We start from the raw sequence: 20,158 nt of genomic DNA on the forward strand, positions 1-20,158 counted from the left end.
GCCCAGCCAGCATGGTTTCAAGAGAGTCAGGTTGGAATATGAAACAACATAGACATGCAACAAATACTATTTAAACCAACACAGGGAGAATTGAGGAATGTCTGTGTAGCTACACTGTGAAAGCAGATCTGTAACAAATTCTGTCCATTTGTTACTCAGGCATCAGAGCAAAGTATTGTAATACGTGTTTATGAGTGAGTCCATTACATGTACATTTTATATGCTATCGATATTTTAGATAAATGAAGAATACAATCAATTTGGACACATTTAATGTAATTTTGAAATGCATTGTGTAAACATTGCAGATGTAGGCCATTTTCCTCCACTGCCTGTGCGTTTTTATATGCTGTGAAGTCTATTTTAAATATATGCGTGAAATGTGTCATGAAACATCTGACATATGTGGAAAACATATTACTGTACCGTATGGGCAGTGTATAAGGTCGCTTGTGAACAGCTTGAAAACAGCAATCATTTGCATATGGATATATAGCTGTTTGTATAATGATACCATCATAGGGGAATAAGGGATATGTCCCAGGTCTACATGGGTCACTGGCAACAGCAGTACTGTTGGGCTCATGATGAATAAAGTTATGGGAACAAAAAGAAATAACTAAAGTGTTTGGTGTCTAGATATTTTCATCAGTTTTTCATAACAGGGCAATTCATAGAGTCCTGTGAAAGGTAAGGCACAATAAGCCAGAGAGCAAAATTGTTTTTAATGACCTTTTATGATATTTTGATCATTAAATGTTACCCTTGTTCAACACACTTCTTCTCTGTGCCAAATGTTACAGAGAAGATCCTGTTCTTTCTTTCGAGCATCCACTTCAGCCTGGACAGATACTCTAAGCTGAATAGTCTTAGTGCACATTAAGGGTGGTTCAAATGGGGTCAGACCCTGTCTTTAATCTCTGTATTCTTCTGTAATCTTCTGTCAGGATGGCGAATGTTATTGTGTTACATTAGTGAATCTTTAAGTCTGATAGGATGAATCTGATGAATAAGAAATCCAACTTGTTGCCGTTTTTGTTCCATTTCACAGATTTGGTTTTGATTTCACTTGGCAGTATTCTGGTGGATGTTAGTGCTTGGCAGTATTAGGATAGTAAACAACAAAATCTCACATATATTAATTTTTTGCGTTTTCACATTACAGTTCTTCGTTGATTCATTTTTAGATTGATCCCAGAAAGCACTTAGAGAAATATTGCAGTTTGCACTTTATTGGCATTACATGGCACTATTTCTGGCTTCAGCCCAGCAAAACGTATTCTTAAATGTAAGCAAGTGCCATTGATATCAATGGAAATATTCATATTCTTAAAATTAAAAATATGCTTAAGCATTTTAGTGAACTGAGACATCTGGTCTCTTATGGAAGGCCTGTCTAAATCAATGCAGCATCAGATGCAGATTGTGAATTTTATAACCTGGTGCACAATTGGATGTTGCTTTTGGTAAATACTTCAGAATTTGAGATAAATCTTTTCCTTTTGTTAAACATGCGTGATAGTGAAACTAAGTGTACCATTTCAAGAGAACAACCTGATTCAATTTTAGTTTTAAACACATTTATAGAGAAACATGCTTAAGTGAGGTGATGAATTGGAACCCAAGTGACTGAATGTTCATAGAAAGTGAACAAGAAAAAATGGAGAATGGCCCTAACTGACACCATGTTCTGAGCTGTAACATGAAGGCACAGAAAAATTAATCCTTCCATTTTATGTATTTTGATAGCAGCCGTTACTAGAGAATTGAAGTTATGTGAAACCACTTTATCAGACAAATGTGAACTGCTTGTTTTCTTCTGAAAAGAACAGTGAAAAATGTGTTTCTAAGTGGAACCAAATCATGAGGCTTTATAGAAATAGCTGAAAAGATCATTTAATCTTTTAATCAAAAATCATTTTTGTCAAATGGTTTATTTGACCATGTAACAGCCATGCTTCTCCTTACTAAGGAACAACATTTACCCACGTCTCCTCTATGATCACTGATTGAAACTGGCCCTGATTATGTGTGCAGCCACTGTGTGAGCTAACACAGAAAGGCATAGGCAGGGCACCTCAAGACCCTGACTGCCGCAAACAAAGGTACAAAATGTTCATTGAAATACGACTTTCACCTAATCAGGACACAACCTTTCATCTGTCCAGAATAACCACTAATATGGAAAATCCTGGTATTTGATTATGGCCCTACAGCTAGTTTTGTCTTATATAAAAAGTGGATAGGTAAAACAGTGAAAAAATTAGACATTTTTTTCCTAGCAGTTGTGATGTGGGCGTGACAGAATTGCCAGCCCCTGAGTTGGAAATCATGAGTCAAATCTCAAAAGTAGCACTTAGAATCGAAAGGACAAGGCTTTTTGAGGTAATAATTCTTAGAGCCTATCCCTTTCCTTCCTGAGTTTCGCAGCCATTTACAGTCATGCTTTCAAACTTCGACTGCTGACCTAGGAGATCAAAACCGAAAAAAAAAGTTTAAGATGAGTTAATGTTATTTTAATATGACTTCAGAAAAAGGGTTCTTTAAGTCAATCATAAAGATTGCCAGGCTTGCAATAAAATCCCAGAACTTAGCGACATCCTTTCCGTGTTTCAAAACTACTGTTTTCCTTTCTCTTTGAGACAGTTAGCAAATAAAGATCTTTTGCAAATGGCACAAGAGGCACTCCAGTGAAGCAATTTCTTCTCCTGTCATTGTGAAGAGCAGGGGCCAGGTTATTATTAAATAATTTTGCATTATTTATGTAGGTCCCTGAATGTGCAATGTCCTTTACAGATAAATCACTCTGCCTTGAAAAGTTTCCAGTCTGCAGGCCAAATCCTGCAGTGTAAATCTATAGCAGCAGGAGGCAATTTGGTGCAGCAGAACAGGTAAATGTTAATCCTTGATCCTGCAGGACTGGTGTGTTATCAACATTATTAGTTCATTTGTGTTGCAATTGCACCAAATAGACTCAACTGATGCTGCTGTTTCACAACCTCTTTAATCTGGAATGAGTTGAAAGCAGCAGCCTCTCTGTCCTCTTCCTCATTCCTGCTCCGTTTCTTGCCTCTTTTCTTGTGGTTGAGGCAGCCACATGGCAAACCAAAGCAGGAAAATGATCCGGGTTAAGGCTCATCTGGCAGAAATAAGGGGAGGAAGGGTTTAATTTTGACCAGTCCTAACTCAGAGCCTGAGTGCGTGGGTTTGCAGCTCTTCCTGCCCTGCCAATTTCCTGCTTTGCTTTGCTGAGTGTGCTGGCTGCTTGCATCCACCAAAGCATGGCTCAGGGGCACCCCCAGAGCTCCCCAGGGATTTGGGGGGTCAAGAAGGGGCCAGTGTTGCCTTTAGTCCTTTGAGGGCTCCCGGCCGTACTCCTCCATCATGCCGATCATTCCCGCGGGACCCCTTTTCACTCAGAAATACCACAACTCATTTTTATGGGGTGTTTGTTGGCTCTGCAGTGCAAGCTGCACTTGCAGCTGAGAGCTGTAGCTCCCTGGCAGGAAGGGCAGGGTGTTCGCTTGCAGCTCAGGGACATTTTGGAGGTGCGAGACTAGCTTCAGAGAACCCTGAGCAGCACTGGCATGCGCGGACCGCAGTCACATACCGGTGTCAGGGCAGCTTCACTCTCAGGCTGTGGCCCCACTTGGAGCAGGAGGCCCTGCCTTGGGCACTGCAGTCCTTCTAAAGCTGTTTTGTGGGTTTCTTTTCTTTCCTCTCTCTCTCTTCCCCCTGCACCTCCACAGCCGCCCCTCCCAGGTTCCCAGGGCTGGGGATTCAGCTTCTGGCTTCATCCAGAAATCCCTGAGGGTTTCAGATCCCCACGAGGCCTCTCAATGTCTTGATCTGCTTGAATAGGCATTTTTAACGTGGCCCGGCTGTCATCGGGGCCTGTTACAGTCACTCAACTGCAGCAACATTGTTCTTGAGGCAGCCGTGCCTGGGACACCTCCCTTATTACCATACCACACGGGGAGGGGGGATTTTGCCGCTGGGTTTCTCCCCAGAGCATCTCACCCACTCTGCTGGTGGGGTAATTTGCCCTCCTTGCCCGTGTGCCTCAGCCTCCATCCCTGCATGGCTCTCAGCATCCCCAGGCTGCTGGCGCCCGTCCATCTCTGTTGGTCCCCCTTGGAGGCAAAGGTGACCCCTTTTTCCTGTGCCAGGCTCCCTGGCAACACGGCCTTTCTTCATGAGCGGCCTCCTCCACCCCCTGACGGGGAGCAGGGCTGTGAAAGCCCCGCTGCACTTTTGAACTTGCTGCCGGCACGCTCAGTGGCTGCACAGGACTGCGGCAGCGGAGGGGCTGGGCCCAGCAGGGACCCGGTGCAATTGCCCAGAAGTTATTAATAGGCTGCAGAAGAATGTGATGGGCTGGGGAAAGGGCTGAGGTAGGGGGAGAAGTGGGAGCGAAGCGGGGAGGGCGAGTGAAAGGGAGACAGGGTGATGGGGGAGAGGCAAGAGCAGGCGGGAGAGACAAAGAGGCTGACTGAGGGAGTGGGAGGTGAGGGCAGACAAAGGCCGGGCCCTGGGTGCCCTGGCCCAGTGTCTTGGTGGTGGCTGTGCTGGTGGCTGTGCCCACCGCAGGGGACAGGGATGGCAGGGGGACCAGGCCTGTGGGGTTCAGCCCTTGCATAGGGTGAAAAATGAAATATTGCCCGGGGTTCATGGGCCAAACTTGCCATCTAGTGGCTCTGGGGACCATTGCAGACCCATGAGGCATCCGAGCAACCTGTGTTGCAGTGGGCTGTGCAGCGCCATCTTCTTCGGGGCAAGGCCCAACGTACTTCTGCTTTTGCTTTACTTTTACCCCAAAAGCCTGTGGTTCCCCAGAGTGACATTACCTTGCTGTGGCTGTATTGCAGAGAGTCAACCTCAGCCAGCCTCTTTGTGCCCACTAGAGAGTCCCCACCAACTGTGCAAGGACCCAGGCCCCTGACATGGTTCAACTTGTCCCTGTAATGCAGCAAGGCTCGGAGAGCAAGAGCACATCCCACAGCCACAGGAGCAACTTCTTTGCCATCTTGTTCTGTGGAGAACCTGGAAAGTATCGCTCTGTACCCTTGGCAGAGCAATGGTCTTTCTCTGGGGCTTTACATCTTCTCTCTGTCCTTGCAAATGTGCTGGCACATTTATCTAATATTCTAGCTCCTCACCTCACCCTCTGCAACCAGCCAGCATTTTTGGTGAGCAGGGGAGTGTCCAAGTTACACAGTGGGAGCTGTCATAGTTGGGGAGGAACAAGGGCTGGAGGGGCTGAGGAAGGGGTAGAGCCTAGGGTAGAGCATCTTAAGAGGCCAGCAGAGCCTCTTGGGCTGTCACTCAGGAGGATTTCTCCAGATCAGAATGAGCTGCCTTGAGTGACTGCCAGATAAAGGGGCATATGGTGCAGTCAGGGGAAAGGAAGGGACTCAGTGCAAGTCAGTGTCCATTTCTTTAATGCACAGCTCTCCTGAGCAAAACCACATCCATCAATAAATAAAATTAATAATAATAATTAGAGCAGCCCCAACAAACCCATCTGTCACCAGTTTGGCTTCTGTCTTCTCAGCTGTGCCCTTGTCAGCAAGGGGTGCCACAACTTGACTAATGCAGAAGACACAGAAGAAGCACTGTCTCCCTCCCCTTCTCAGGGGTATCTGCCAGAGGAGGAGATCCCAGAAGTTGCTCTGAGCAGTCTTCCAAGACTTCCAAGACTCCCACCCTCCTCCATGCCCAGCATCACAAGGCCTCAGCTGCTCCCTGCCCCATCCACTAGCCACCTTGCCCTTTTCCGAGGAACAGGCACACAGCCGAGGTGTTCCTCATGCAGACGCATGTGTGTACATCACGCACCCCATGCCCGTGGGACGCCTGAAGGCAGCCGGCTCTAGCACTGCTTGTGGGGCTCCTCCAGGGCAACGTAAGGCACCACGACAGGCCAGGAATCACTCGGCCAATATCCCAGCTTTGGTTTGAATGTTGGCATCTCGTAGTTGACGTCAAAGTAGATAACCAGCGGGAAGCAGTAGAGGAGGGACACAGCTATCAGCACGTGCCTGGCAAGAAACCCCAAAAGACATGTGTGGGATGGGGTAACTCTGCCTGCTCCTCATGCACCTTGTGACGGTGTATGGCTGGTGCTGTCACTGTGAGGCTACAGCCAGGAGGTATGGCAATGGCCAGCAAAGTTCCCAGACCCAATATGCACATTAGAGATGCAGGGAATGCGGGTCCTGCAGGGCTCGTGCCTATGGGGAAATCCCAGAGGTGCTCTGTGGGCTGGGGCAATTCCCTGCACAGAGAGGATGGTGTGATACATGGGACTTAAACTCCAGACCAAACCACCCATTTCACCTTGCCTAGCTTAGCTCAGTCTGGGTATCCAGCCCATTTATCCCAGTGATCTGTGAGAATGAATCTGAGAATGCACACTGGGCATGGCACTTACAGCAACACTTGGTAAGGCGCTGAAACATCTTGCTCAATCAAATAACTGTCTTTCAGTTTGGATATTAAAGTAAAGAACATTGCACTTGACGTTGCTACCTGGGAGCAGATGCAGTGTTTTGAAAGCAAGAAGCTTAGCTAGAGCAGTTTTGGAACAATTTCACTTGCAAAACACCTTTTGGCTGGTGTGGAGGAGGTAAGGGATATTAAGCAGTGATTAAAGCAAATCCTTGGGCTGAGGCCAGGGTGAGGAGCAGCACTGATAGTGACAGAGGAAAGGGGAGAGGGCTGGGCAGAGATACAGCTGCTTCTTAGTCAAGTATCATATCTCTCCTGCCCTTCCTCATCCTCTGTGCCCCTTCAGCTCCTGAAATGCTTGAGCCAGGCTTCCTGCCTCTCCACTGGAGCTCTTACCAGAAGCTGTGGAAGTAGGGGAAGCTGATCGCCTGCCAGAGCCAGCAAAGCCACCTGTCACTTAACCAGCTGGTGATGGCCAGTGCCCACCACACGACCATGGCTGCAGCCATCCGGTGAACCCGTTTGTCATTGCACCTGGAAGACACAGTGAGAGCAGAGGGAGAAGGAAAGGAAAATGAGAGAAAGTGAGTGCTGGAAGGAAAGAGGGCTGGCAAGTTCTTGCTGCAGGTACTAATGCAACAGTGCAGAACTCAGTGGGTTTCTGCTGGAGACTATTCATCAGACCACAAGAACTGGAGAAGTGTGGCTTTGGAGAGAGGGTTTCTGACTTTCTGTGGTTGAGGATGATGCTCAGAGATGCTGATGCACCTTTGCCTTTCTTCATGGATCCTGATGGGTTCCCCCCAACCCCACACTGGTTCCCAAGTCCCAGGCTAAAGGGGAACAAGCTGCAGGTCCCTCCCAGGCTGCCCTCATCCTTTGTAGAGCTGATAGTCCAACATGTGCCTGAAGAACCCACTCACTGTTGTGCACTGAGCTGTGCAGAGTCCCTGCCATGTGGCAGCATGCTAGGAACATGCAGCAGACCTGCAGATGAACCTCTCAACCTCCTCCTTACTTTTTCAGCTCACACCATGTCAGGTACAGCAGGTGGAAGGCGATGCAGTTGAGTGCATAGGCGTTGAAGGCTGGTTTGATGAAGGACATCAAGGTACTGACCACAGTGGTGACACCACTTAACCAGAAGAAATGCTTCCTAAAGGGTAGACAGAGTAGACAGAGTTGAGAGTGAGTTTCAGTGTCCCCAGGGTGTGCAGTACAGCAGGTGAAGGATTGGAGAGGTCCTGGTCATTGCCTGAGAGAGGAAGCCACTCTCCAGCACCTCCAATCTGTTTGCACATGGCCTGGCAGGAAGGCTGGGGTATCTGCTCCCTCTTTCTCCATAAATGATCAGTAAAGTGCTCTGCCAGAGGTCCCCCGGTTAGTCCAGGGAAGAGCTGGGAACGCAGCCCAGGAAGCGACTTGTGCCCTGTTGTGGTGATGCCAGGGACAGGCATGGAGGCAGAGGCATGGAGCTTTGCACAGGGAAGGGTTGCAAAGTGGGGCTTCGGCAGTGGAAACATGCAGATTCGGGCTGACTGAACAACAATGGGGCTCAGAGAGGGCTTTCACATGCAAATCCCTTCCCAAGTCCCTTTCCCTCTCCCTGGCTCCCCCAGCCATGTCTCTACAGTGAACTCCTGGTGACCTCCTCGTTGGCATGGGAGGAGCATACTCGGAGCAGGCTTTTGCAAGGCTTCTGGGCTGGCTCAGAAGGCTCCAGCAAGCCTGCCAGGATGGGAGCATCCTCCTAGCAAACCCCTGCTGAGCTCCTCTTTCTGTCAATCTGTGCTCGCCCGGTCTCCCCATCCATCCTGCTGAGCTGCCCTAGCCCAGCCAGCCCTGCTGCAACCATGGAGTATTATCTTGTACCAGCTTGGCCTGTAGGAAACCCCATTTACTGTCAGGGAAAGCTCTCTGTGGATGGCAGGGGATGCTGTGACAGTTAGTCAGTGTGGGTAATTGAATGTTAGTGCTCAGGAACATTCATTTCCTAGCTGGTATAAAGCCCCCAGGTCCTGCATGTCCCCAGATGGTTCTGTGCTCCCCTCCAAAAATTTACACAAACAGGAGCAATCCCCGTGTTCCTAACAGAGCCAGCCCCAGGCTTGCCCACTCCAGCCACACCACCTGCAAGGAGCAGCTTGCCCAAATCTCTGTCTTTTGAAACCATTCCTGCAAAGTCTGCACAGCTTCATGAAGACAGCAGCTGTGTCCCAACGAGTCATACCTGCTCTTAATGCACCTGGGGAAGTAAACCTTTGGGTACCAAAAGGAATATGCCACAGCCAGCGTCCAGAGGATGGAGAGCTCATCCAAGAGCTGTCCCACGTAGCTCAGAGTCATGTGGAAGTACATGGAGAAGACACCTGTAAGGAGCAAGGACAGCTTGTGTCAGAAAAACTCTGTGCTAGCAGAAGCCCGCCTGGCCTGGGAAGTGCTTGGGGACGATTCCTGAAGACACGCCATTCCTGAAGGGCAGAGCATGGACCTCAGCATGGATGGAGGCTTGAATGAGTCTGTTCACAGAGCACTGCAGGATTTTACCAGGCTGGAAGCTGTGTGCCCACAGCTAGTGGGAGCCATGAGCTGCCAGGCTTCACATGGAAATGGCTGTCCAGTTTCCCACCCCAGCTTGTTCCTGTGCTTTGGCCGCTAAAAACCAGTCTCCAAAGCTGAAGGTATCATGGATAAATGGTCAGGTACTCTGTCCACCTGCCTGATCTCATGATGTTGGCACTCACCTACACAGAGGAGCAGACCAGAGACGAAGTACATCGGCACAGCACGCTGCTGGCAGTACTGCCGGTTCAGGTAGAGCAGGGCAGCCGAAAGGACAAAGAAGCTTACATTGCTGATCTGGAAAACAAGAGACACATTCAGCTTATTGCATGATCTTGGGCAAGTCCCATCCCACCTTGTGCCTCCATATCTCCCCATGAGAAGAGGATACTGATCTCTCGTGGAAAGCATCGCGTAGAAGCAGGTATTGCTCTTGGCACAGGAGTAGGGCAGAGGTGTTTCTCGAGAAGCAAGGCTGGAACTGGAAGGGCAGCTATTGCTGTGACAGGTGGATGCAGAGGGCTGTGCCCTCTGTGCAAGTACCTCTGAGGACAGCAAGCCCAGGGGAAGCTGCTGTGCCCTTTTCCGATGATGGTTCAGCTTTGGCTGCCCAGTGTATTCAAACCATGGCTCTTCTGTTTGCAGCCATCTCCTGTGTCATGGGTGTGCCAGAAGCTCCCTAGCTGGCTGCTTCCCCCCTTGGCCAGCAGCCACCCCACTGCGAGGGGCTGGTGGGCACGTGGCGCTGGGCCACGCTGCCAGCCGCAGCCAAGGAACCGTCGTGTGCTAGGCGTGGGCGCAGGACCAGCAGATCAGAGGTGGGAGCTGGACCTGGGTGCCACCCTCTTTGCAGGTGCAAAGCCACGTGGCCTGGAGGGGAAGGGACTCCGGACACCAGTAATTACGTGAAGTCATAAACCTCCTTTGAACATACTTTGCAAATGAACGCAGCAGAATTATTCGTCCCTGTTTGCTACCTCTGAAAAACTGCTTCATTGACAGGCTTTGGTCTGTCTGGGGCAGAGGGGATGGTGCTGGGGCTCAGCCTGCTGCTGACAGTGCCAGTGCTTCAGGGAACAGCAAACGCTGATGGGGAAAATGTGGGAGCTGGGAAGGAGCAGGGAGTGCCCAAAGCCTGGACCCATTTGCTGGATCAGGCACTCTCCACCCTGCAGCAATGAGGGAAAGAAGTTTGAAAGTTCCCTTACCTTTGTGGGTTCTTAGCTTGGCACTTTCGCTTGATTGTGCAAACCCAGTAAAGGGGATGTCACAGGGAAGTTCGAGCTCCCCAGAGGAAACCTTTACTGCTCATGGAAGGTTGGGTCTCTGGTACCACGTTTTACCTGCAGACAGCTTTGTGGGGCTTTGGAAGAGCAGGGCAGAGCCATCTGCCATGGTACCATTTGGCCAGCCACCAGGATGACTTTTATCTCACCCTGCCAATCCTTTTCCTCTCATCTTCCAGCCGGACGCTGTCCCAGACCCCAGGCCTGGAATCTGACCCCACAGCTGGAGTCTCACCCCTCAGAAGCCCTGGCATGCTCCAGATAAATTGCAAAATTGAAGCTTGGCTTGTGGTGTCCCGTGGGATCTGAGTTTACGGTAAGAGGGCTGCAAATCACAGGGATGTTGTCATACGTATGAAACACACCCTCTCATATTCCAGGGGGAAGCACATTTCACACTTAATGTAAAGCCTCTATTCCCTTTAACACACAGAGATTAATCTTGAATTTCACTGTGGTTTTCACAAAACGAGTTGATGTGCCTATTAATAGCAATTCTCAAGCCAAATGTATTGGTTTTCTACAGGTGCTTAAGAGCCAAATCCAGGCCTGTGTCCTTTCCAGCTATAAGATGCGAAGTGCTGATCCCACTTGCACACTTGAGGTCAAACATTTTGGAAATGATCAAGAAATCAAACCGCATATTAAAGTAAAAACTGCGTTGCAAATACTTTTTTTTTTTTTTTTTTTTTTCCCTGTGAAATGGTTAAAGATGTTTTTGGAAAACAAGTGGGGATGGCAAAAAGAAAGCAAATGCTTGCAGAAGAGGCAACAGTGCAAGTGCCAGCATGCACAACAAAGTGAGGAAATGCAGGAATTTGAGATTGCATATAGGGAGGTCTGAATCCCTGCTGCAGTGGGCATTGCAACAGTGCCATTAATTACATGATAGCAACATTATCGCTTCATTAACTCCGTATGAGAAGCGCAAGATCAGATATCAGAAGGGAGTGATAACCAGGGGAACTGTGCCAGCAGAACTGTGGAGGTTGCAGTAATTCCTCATGGAGCAGCCAGGCTCAGAGCTTAGGGGAGAACCGCTAGAAAACCGCAGCTTGGGGGTGACATGGGGTCTTTATCACTCATCGGATCCTAGCCCTGATTTTGCAAATGCTGTGTTTTATCATCCCTTTAAGATGTGGCAAGCTCCATCTCTAATCTGTCTGGAAGGAATTTGCTCCCAGTGCAAGCACCAGGAAGTTTTTCCAGACTCTCTGCTCACCCTTAGCACCCCAGCACAGCTTCTGTTTCTACCTGGCTCACTCTGGTCGGGAGGCAGCAGCTCACTCCACCTGCCCTGGATGGGAGACAAGAGATTGGTGCCGGAGCCAAGGCATGAACTGATATGCAAGAGCTACTCAGCCCTGCAAAACGACTGTGTGAGTGCACAGCCGTGTCCCACTTCCTAATGAGTGTGAGTTATTGTTCTAGGTGCCTGAGCCAAGCCTATGCTGGCATTTGCTTCTTTCACTAGGAGCAAAGCAAGACTGGGATCAGTGACATGGGTCTAATCCTGGTGCATTAACAGGATCATGGGAAAGGCCCCAAAGTCTGTGTGACGCACATTGTGCAGCCTTAAAAGGGAAGGGAGAGACCTGCAGAGAACCTGTCTGCTTTTCCATCCACAGCAGGGTGAGAACGAGCCTCTGATCTGGACTGGGACAGCAGGAGCTGGTTTGCAGAGCTCTACGTGCCCTGTGAGCATGGCAAGGGGGCAATAGCAGCCTGGGTCCAGAGGAGGACCTCAATAACACCCAGAGGCAGGAGCAGCTCTGCTACAAATACAGGCTGGGAACTGGGGGCGTTCAGAGAGAGAAGGCTCTGGGGGGAACTCACAGCTGCCTTCCAGTGCCTGAAGGGGCTGCAGGAGCGATGGGGAGGGACTCTGTGTCAGGGGGGTGTAGGGATAGGACAAGGCGGGGGGGGGGGGGGGGTGGCCTGAAATGAAAAGAGGGGAGATTTAGATGAGATGGAAGTAAGAAAGTCTTCCCCCTGAGGGCAGTGAGGCCCTCCCTGGTGCAGGATGCCCCGAGGAGCTGTGGGTGCAGTGGATGGGGCTGGGGGCAGCCTGGGCTGCTGGAGGGGTCGTGCCCATAGCAGGGGTGGGATGGGGTGGGCTTCCAGGTCCCTTCCAACCCAAACCATTCCATGCTTCTCTGATCCTGTGGTTTTCTGCAGTGAAAGGATATTTCTAAAAGCCTCATTGGAGCGCACTCATACTCTTAAAGGCCAACAAACCAGCTTTAGCTGACAGAAAAGCCCATGGGGCCAAAGACAGAAGCTAGTATCTCAGAGGCTATCCAGACCTGCATAGCAAGTTCCTAATAGCCAGCCCTGCGTGGCAAAGCTGAGGCTGTCTGCCCTGCCATTGCAGTGTCACGCCAGTGCTTTGGGGCAGGAACAGTGTGCAGCGTGGGGGGCAAGGAGCTGCCCTTCTGCACAGGAGCTGCTGGGCAGGCGAGCACGGGAGGTGTCCACGCCGCCACAGGACCATGCAGAGAGCCAGGGCATACAGCACAGCTCTGACACACTTGAAAGTGAGTGCTTCTCTGGGCGTATCTGGGTAATTTGCACCTGCAGTCGGGTTTATCTGCATTGATTGATGAAGTGTCCGGGAGCTCTGGATATGCAGCAGTGTCAGAGCTCCTGCTGCTTTGCCAGAAACTGCTGAGGATCTAGAAGTTGTTACCAGCATCCTCATCAGTCATTTCAGGAAAGAAAGGAGGGTAGAATGACAGGTCCCTGACTGATGACCCTCATGGAGCACAATACTTTTCTCCTACAAACAGCCAGAAGACAATAAATTTCTGGGTCACTGACTCACTATAAATAGTTGGCACTGTGTTGCTGAACTGCAGTATGACCATGAGCCACAAAGTATTAATTATTAGGGACTTAATGATATTGTTTACATTCTCTGTTCATACCCCCAGTGCTTATTTCTAATGAAAAGCATTCAATCCAAGCAGGGCTGAGAGAGAGTGCAGCTGGCACAGAGCAATTCTCAGCAGCACATTGCTACTGCTGGCACAAAGCTACCCGACTTGAGCCCCAGGCAGCATTGGGAAGAAGACATTGCAGAGGATGCTCCATTAGGAAGCCCCGTTGGTTTAGTGGTGCAGGAGCCTTGGGTAGGAGCTGGCTGGATTCCCAGCTCGTCTAAAACTCTGGCAAGCCAATGCTGAAGTCGATATTGAGATAATTGTCTCCAGGCAGAGCAGGGAGATAAGGCCCATAAAGCCTGCCGCAGGGAGGAAGCAATCTGAACGTGGGTACCAAATGAATGGAGGAGAGAAGGGAGAGAGACCAGGGCAGTTGGGATCGCATCTGAGACAGTGTCCTGAGCCCATGCTGGGTCTGCAGCATGCTGCCAGCTGGCAGGGCCTGCAGAAGATCTCAGCCTGGTCTGATTTCTGTAGTCCCCTCGTTAGGGCACGTTGCAAGGAGCCTGGCTGTGTGAGGGAGCCTGAAGCACAGAGGGGGCTCCCCCAGTGCTGCTGCAAGGCTGAGAGCCAGGCAATGCCAGCCAGTGTACATGGACTGAGGGGTGATGCCCATTTGGTGATTATCCTTCCTGCTTTTGGTTACCAGGTCTGGCCCTGAGCATGGCGTAGCTTTGGGGGATGCTGTCAGATGCTCAGACAGCAGCACTTTTGTGAAGGGTTGCTCTTTTTTTCTCCCTTTGCTTGGAGAGAAGACCACACACCAGCCCTGGTGCAAGGCACATCTCAATCTCTGCTGCTTCCCTAAACAGGAATCACAGTCTTAAGCCAGAAACTGCAGGAGTGGTATCCTCCACTGCACAGGCACTTGGCTGAGCTCCTTGGGATGGTAAAAGTGAACATGGCAAGAAGGAGATCAGCACAGGGACAAAAGAAGCCCTTTCTCAGCTGGGGAGAAGGATCAGGGAGGAACAAGGGCTAGTTTAATACCAGAAAAAATCCTGCAGGGTTTGCTCTGCCCTCATCGCTCTATGGCTTATCATTGCTCTATTTTGCACCTGTGTGGAGAAGTGTGTTGGACAAGTTTTCCTGTCCTGGAGGGAAGCTGTGTCTGAGTATTGGCACATGGAAATTCATCCCGACAAGCCTGTGGCTCCATGCCGGTATAGTGTGGAGGCACAGAGGATGGCTGCAGCTAGTAGGGACCTCAGTCCAGAACTAGGCACCGGGATAAGGTTCTCAGGAGCAGCTCACAATTTAGAAGCCTTTGTCACAGAGCAACCCAGAGTTAATGTTTTATGGGAATTCGAGGACTTTGAGTCCCAAGAAAATAGTTATGCACCTGGACACGCCGACTGGTGACCAGCAGTATGCTGCAGGAAAGTCAAACACGTGAGTGCTTTTGGTGAGCTCCTGAGATGCTTCTTGGTGTGTTAACGATTCTGAGCCACTTGGACAGGCTGGATGTAAATCATGATCCTTGTGAAAATGAGGTCTCAGCTCCAAAGACACATTTGAAAAATGCTGCCTGTGTACTAAACTTGGAGCTTAGGCAAATATATCTCCCAGCATGAATTCTGATTTCAAAAGTCTCACTTTCAGACTTCCTGCAGAAATCAGCCCCTCTCTAATGTTGCCACCAAGACTCCAAAACTCAGAGGCATTTGGCATTTCCGGCTACATTTGACATGCTGCAGTGATTTCTGCCCCCCCACCCCCCCACATCCCGCTCTGCAGCTCTGCACCCATCCAGCAGGGATGAAGTGCCAGTGAACAGGTATCAGCACAACACATTCAGCTGGATGCTGGAGGGGAGCAGGATTTGGTCTGGACCGGCAGATCTTTATTTTTAACTGTCTCAAAGAGCAGGGACTAGACACAATGTGAGCATCCCTCCTCTGAGACCCCAGCAGGGCAATTAGAGCTCGGGAGCTGAGGGATTCAGGTGTTGGAATTATCATTACTATAGGCAATTTATTAAAAGCAGGAAATGCTTTAAAAAAAAAAAAAAAAGAGAGAGAGAAAAAAAAAGAAAAAGATATTTCCATGAGAAACAAGAAGTTCTAGCATTAGACAGTAACTGCTAAAAGTTGTAAACAAGGCCTTTGGAAGGTTGTAAATCCACATGCCTCACACCCCTGCCAGCCCATAATTGTACTAAGGTAGAGGGACACGCTTGTGGACAGCAGTTATCTACTGAGTCCTTTTCAGACAAATGCGGGCGCATCCAGCCACCCTTAAGCCAGGGGGCTGTGTTTGAGGGACTGGTGCTGGATGGAGCTTGGATTACAAAGGGGATCACAGGAGGTGAAACTGGCTCACTCATCAGCTTTTCTCTGCCTGGAGTTCCGGATTCCCAACCTGCCCGACATGGTTCATGCAAGCACTGTCTCTCGTTTTGCCACTCCTGTATATTTAACTGGAATATATGAGCCCTGTGTGGGATTTACCCCAGTTGGCAGGAGAGCTGCAGGACTGGTATAACAGGATCTCACAAATCTGGGCTAAGGAGCAATGCCAGACTGTTCAGTGGGAACTCAGCCCCACGCGTGCCCAAAGGATCCCCAGCCCCAGCCCGCTTGGTGGGCAGCTGCCTGTAGTACACAACGAAAGCCCCGTGATTTACCTGAAGCTCAGAAAATGTTCCCCGCAGAAACACCCTCCAACACAGGTACATTCAGAGGAGCAAGCAGCAGGAGAGGAAAAAAGGCTGTCCTGTCTCATCTCCCAGCTAGATCTCCTGGGTGCCCGTAGCCGTTCCCCTTCACGCCCCCGCCTGCCCCTTGGACACGCCTGCACTCACGGTGTTGTAGTACTCTGCAATGACCGTCGAGTGCTCAAAGTTGCCTTCACACCAGTCGACTTCGGCGCTCTGGTAGGAGAATATGCTCGGCATCGTTGGGCTGCCTTTGCAGAAGGAAGAGGAGCGGGTTAGTCATGCAGCTGGGGAAGGAGCGCACTGCACACCCAAAGGGAAAGGGGAGATGTGCTTTGCCTGCCTGCCCCTTGCACACACGTGTGCTCATGTTGCACAGCATCCTTACCCTGCTACAAAAGACTCATCCTCTTCCCAGCACATATCACATTGCAGATATTTCCTGCTCTCTCCTCACGATCAGGAGTAACAAATTACCCTAGGAAATGGTCTTGAACTCTGAGCCTGGGAACAGTTGCTGCAGCTCCATCCACGGCATTAACATCCCTCGGCGGGGGTCATCTCTGCCACATCATGCTTCCCCATTTCAGCCCTGCACTTGTCACCCTGCCTTCTCCCTCCACTTCACTTTCTTTATGACTCAGATCTCGCTGCCAAGAGGACTTCCCCACACCTCATGGGCTGTGCGCTACCTTTTGGGAGTGGAGCTCCACAGGGTTTATTGCTCATTGGCTCTGTCCTTGTTAGTTGTTTCTTAGCATCCTCCCCAGGGCTGGAGCTCGTCCTGCGTGGTGCAAGCGCCAGTACCGTCCCTGGGTGTTTCCAGAGTCCTGGGGCACAGAGCAAAGGCCCAGGGATGTCTCGTTGCCAGCAGTGATTTCCCTTTGCATGTGCCTCCTGTGCAAGCCCCATCCTTGCAGCTTGGTGAAAGGCATCAGAGCTTCGTGCTCTGGGTGGCTCCACACTGCAGGAGCTCCAGGACCTCTGGCAGAGGCAGAAGCTACATTTAAAGGCAGGATTCTAGAAAAAAATCTGACTTTTTTTTTTCAATTTTTCTTCCCCATGCTAAAGACTTCCCCATTCTCAATGTGCGCATCATTTCTCATCCCTCTTTAATTCCTCTGGAAAAGTAAAATTTTCATCAAGTTTCTCATTTGCCACATTTTGTTACAAATTCTTGAGGCTTTAGAGCTGTTGGAGAGGCTGACGGACAGCTAAAGAGATGGGTGCCAAGCTTAGCAGTGTTTGGGAACACTGTCCAAACCCCAGTGGCTGGGTATTTAGTATGCAAGAGCCACAGGAATTCCCTGAAGCAGGTGGAGCCCTGGGCACAGTGCAGGCTCCGCAGAGGGAGCAGGCAGCAGCGTGACACCAACGATGCCGACAGCATCCTGGAGCTCCCAAGGCACAGGTTGGAAAGCAGAGCTTTCTGCTCTTTGGAAACCCTTTCAGCATTGAATCTAGCACAGGGAAGGGAAGTTTATCTTAAAATCACTCATCAGCTAGTGGTGTTCTTACAGAGAAACAGACAAGTCCCTGTTTGCAGCGGTGCCGGCTGAGTAACACCACAGAGCTGAGCAGGGGCAGGAGGTGTGCAGTGGTGTGAGGCAACTGCAGCTTCCTCTGCCTCTCTTCGCAAGAAGAATTTCAAAGGGATAAAGCCAGGAGTAGCACTAACACAAACAAGCTCATCTACAGCCTCCTGCTTCTACCAAATAAACTAACTTGTGGATAAACATCCATTGCTCTTTTCCAATTACCAGTTAGCAATGCCCCCTCAGTGATCCAGGCTGGAGGGTTCCCCAGAGCAGCTGAGCCCCAAGCAGCATGAAGTAGATGGCAGGCAGATTGGGCTGAGGTCTGACTCTTTGTGATCCGTGTTTCTGTGTGCTCATCTGCACCACAGTGACCCTCTCCTGATCCCTGGTGTTCTGTGTTACGTGCTTACAGCAATGCAAGTGGTTGCACCAGGTAAGAACGGAATCAGACCCAAGAGGGTAAAGCTCATCTCCCAGCTGAGCTGACCTCAGTCAAGAGGTGGTGAGGAGACAGTGTAGACATGAGGCAGAGGCAGCAAAAGGGAAGGGAAAAGCAGTGCCCAGAGCATCCAGCGGCCGCTCGCTCACTGCTCACCTCTCACCCCAGCCCAGCTTACCTGTGTTCCCTTGGGACGGAGCACGCGGAGAGGTGAAGTGTCAGGAGCTCCAAGGTTTCCAGCAGAGCTGAAACCACAACCTGCCCAGCCACTCTAGCTCTGCAGGAGCACCCACGGTTTGAGCTCACCAGGAGCAGCCGCCAGGAAATAGCCTTTCTCTGACTCTAGGGACAGCTTTGGGATGTGACGAGAGCCATAAGCACCCTCCAGGCAAAGCTTCCAGTCCCCCAGAGGAAACATATTGGCTGGAGGGTTTATATCTGTGCTCCCAAATGGGCAGGGGCAGAGAGGGAGGGCAAAGAAGCGTGAGCTGGAAGGGTTGGAAGAGCGGGTAGAAATGCAGTCTGAAATCATCAGCGTGCCCCTAGGCAGGTTACCTGCGCACGCGCACACACCCCAACCCTAACCCTGTTTCTCCCAAGGGAGGGACCGAGCTGTACAGCCTTCCTCCAAGATCTGGTTAAAAAACAATAAAACAAATTTCACCCAGAAATAAACACTCAGGAGCTGATGCTGCCTTATTTCCAAGGATTAAATTTGAGCAGCTTTTCAACTTTTCCCCAACTGCTGCTATACAGTATGTTCCCAAAAATAAATCACATTTCCTCTAGCTAGTATATTTTGTTATTTAGTTAAAGAATTGGGTGAGTGGGACACCTTTGGGTTACTGCTTTGCAAACCTTTTCCTCTGGAATCGCATTCAGGATATCATGAAAATTGGCAGCGATCCCAAAAAACAAAATCTTTTTCTTCTACATAGGGTTGGGAGAAGAAGAAACATGTTGCTTTCTTAAATATAAAAGCTTATTATTTGGCCAGTTCCTCCTGTTGGAGCAGGGGAGACACCGGGCTCAGCATCACCAGGCAGGGTCCAACCAAGACCCAAGGCATCCCCATCCCTGTCTGTGTGCTTACTGAGGGTCACAGCTGCCTTTGCTGTGACATTTCCAGGCATCCTGGGCTGGATTTGCCCTGAGGCCTGGCTCTTTGTGAAGCTTAGCCATTTATTTTTATACTTCTATAAAAGGAACTCACCTGGGAGATGTCAGGGCTTACAAAAGCCTCACAAATCCACATAGATTTTGAAATGAGAGGGTAATTAACCTCTGAAACAGCTTATTTTACAACACGGTTGAGTCGCCATTACATGCGACTAAGTCAAGGCTGTCTGTCTGTCTAGGACAGATGCCACGTCTCAATGCAGGTGCTCAGAGCAGCAAGCTGCTCCCTGCCCTGGATGCCTGCACCACGGTGCTGGAGGAGCTCAGGGGGAAATTTGCTTCTCATTCAATTCCAGCTCCTGAATGAACCATGGGAGTATGAGATGGATGGGTGTGCATGCTGAAGGAAGGCACCCGGTTTCCCAGGGGATCACAGCAAGAAGCAAGTGCTGGCTCATCCCTCACACCATGGGGGGAGGCAGCCAAGGGCCAGTATCCACCAAGGAGGGCATTTGGAAATGAGGCAGGACACCACCAGATACATGATGCCTGGCTCATGCAAATGTCTTTGAAAACAATGAGTTTTCCCATCCCAAAACCTCTGGCATCCTTGGCATGACCAACGCACATGAGCATCACTGATGTGTCCTGTGCTACACAGCGAGTAAGTAACCGGGGAGGATGTCAGGAATCTGCATCTTCCCTGATTCATCAGTAAGCAGCGTTCAGGTCACAGGGAGAGAGACTGATTTCCTGGTGAGTCTTCTGTCTGACTCCACCTAATAGCTACAGCTTCCCGCCTGTGACCAGCAGGGCCTGGGGCTGGGAGGTGAGCTGGAGGGGGGTGGTCCTGCTCAGATGCATCGCTTCTGCCCCCAGATCCACAGGGAAACTTCACAGGGGAGGTTTGCTCCTCACCCTCTCCCCTCAGCTGTTCCCTCCCTGCTACGCAGGACTGATGCCATTGTGCAGGACCCCACATCCCAGCAGCATCCCAGGCTTTGTGGGGCAGGACTTGCTGTGATGTGGGAAGCCCCAGGACATCTGGGAGCTGGCAGTGGAAGTGGCTGGGACTTCTGTGGGATCTGAGCCTGCAACCTCAGTGTCTGGCTGCTCATTGAGCCTGGCCCTCCCCTGCCTTGTCCCATGGCCCCTTGTGTGAAGGT

At 50.3% G+C, this 20,158-nt stretch overlaps 1 protein-coding gene across 1 annotated transcript; it reads right to left on the reverse strand.

Annotated features, from left to right (window-relative positions):
• Window positions 1-5,872: 5,872 nt before the first annotated feature.
• ACER1 (alkaline ceramidase 1) lies at window positions 5,873-16,136 on the reverse strand (the record flags this gene model as incomplete). Its single annotated transcript, XM_084302505.1, has 6 exons — window positions 5,873-6,041; window positions 6,847-6,984; window positions 7,469-7,606; window positions 8,681-8,819; window positions 9,195-9,309; window positions 16,044-16,136. The coding sequence occupies 6 exons, from the start codon at window positions 16,134-16,136 to the stop codon at window positions 5,873-5,875; spliced, it is 792 nt and encodes a 263-aa protein (XP_084158631.1).
• Between the last annotated feature and the right edge of the window lie 4,022 nt (window positions 16,137-20,158).

The sequence above is a fragment of the Netta rufina genome (assembly GCF_964035555.1).
Source record: "Netta rufina genome assembly, chromosome: 28".
Lineage (NCBI taxonomy): Eukaryota > Metazoa > Chordata > Aves > Anseriformes > Anatidae > Netta > Netta rufina.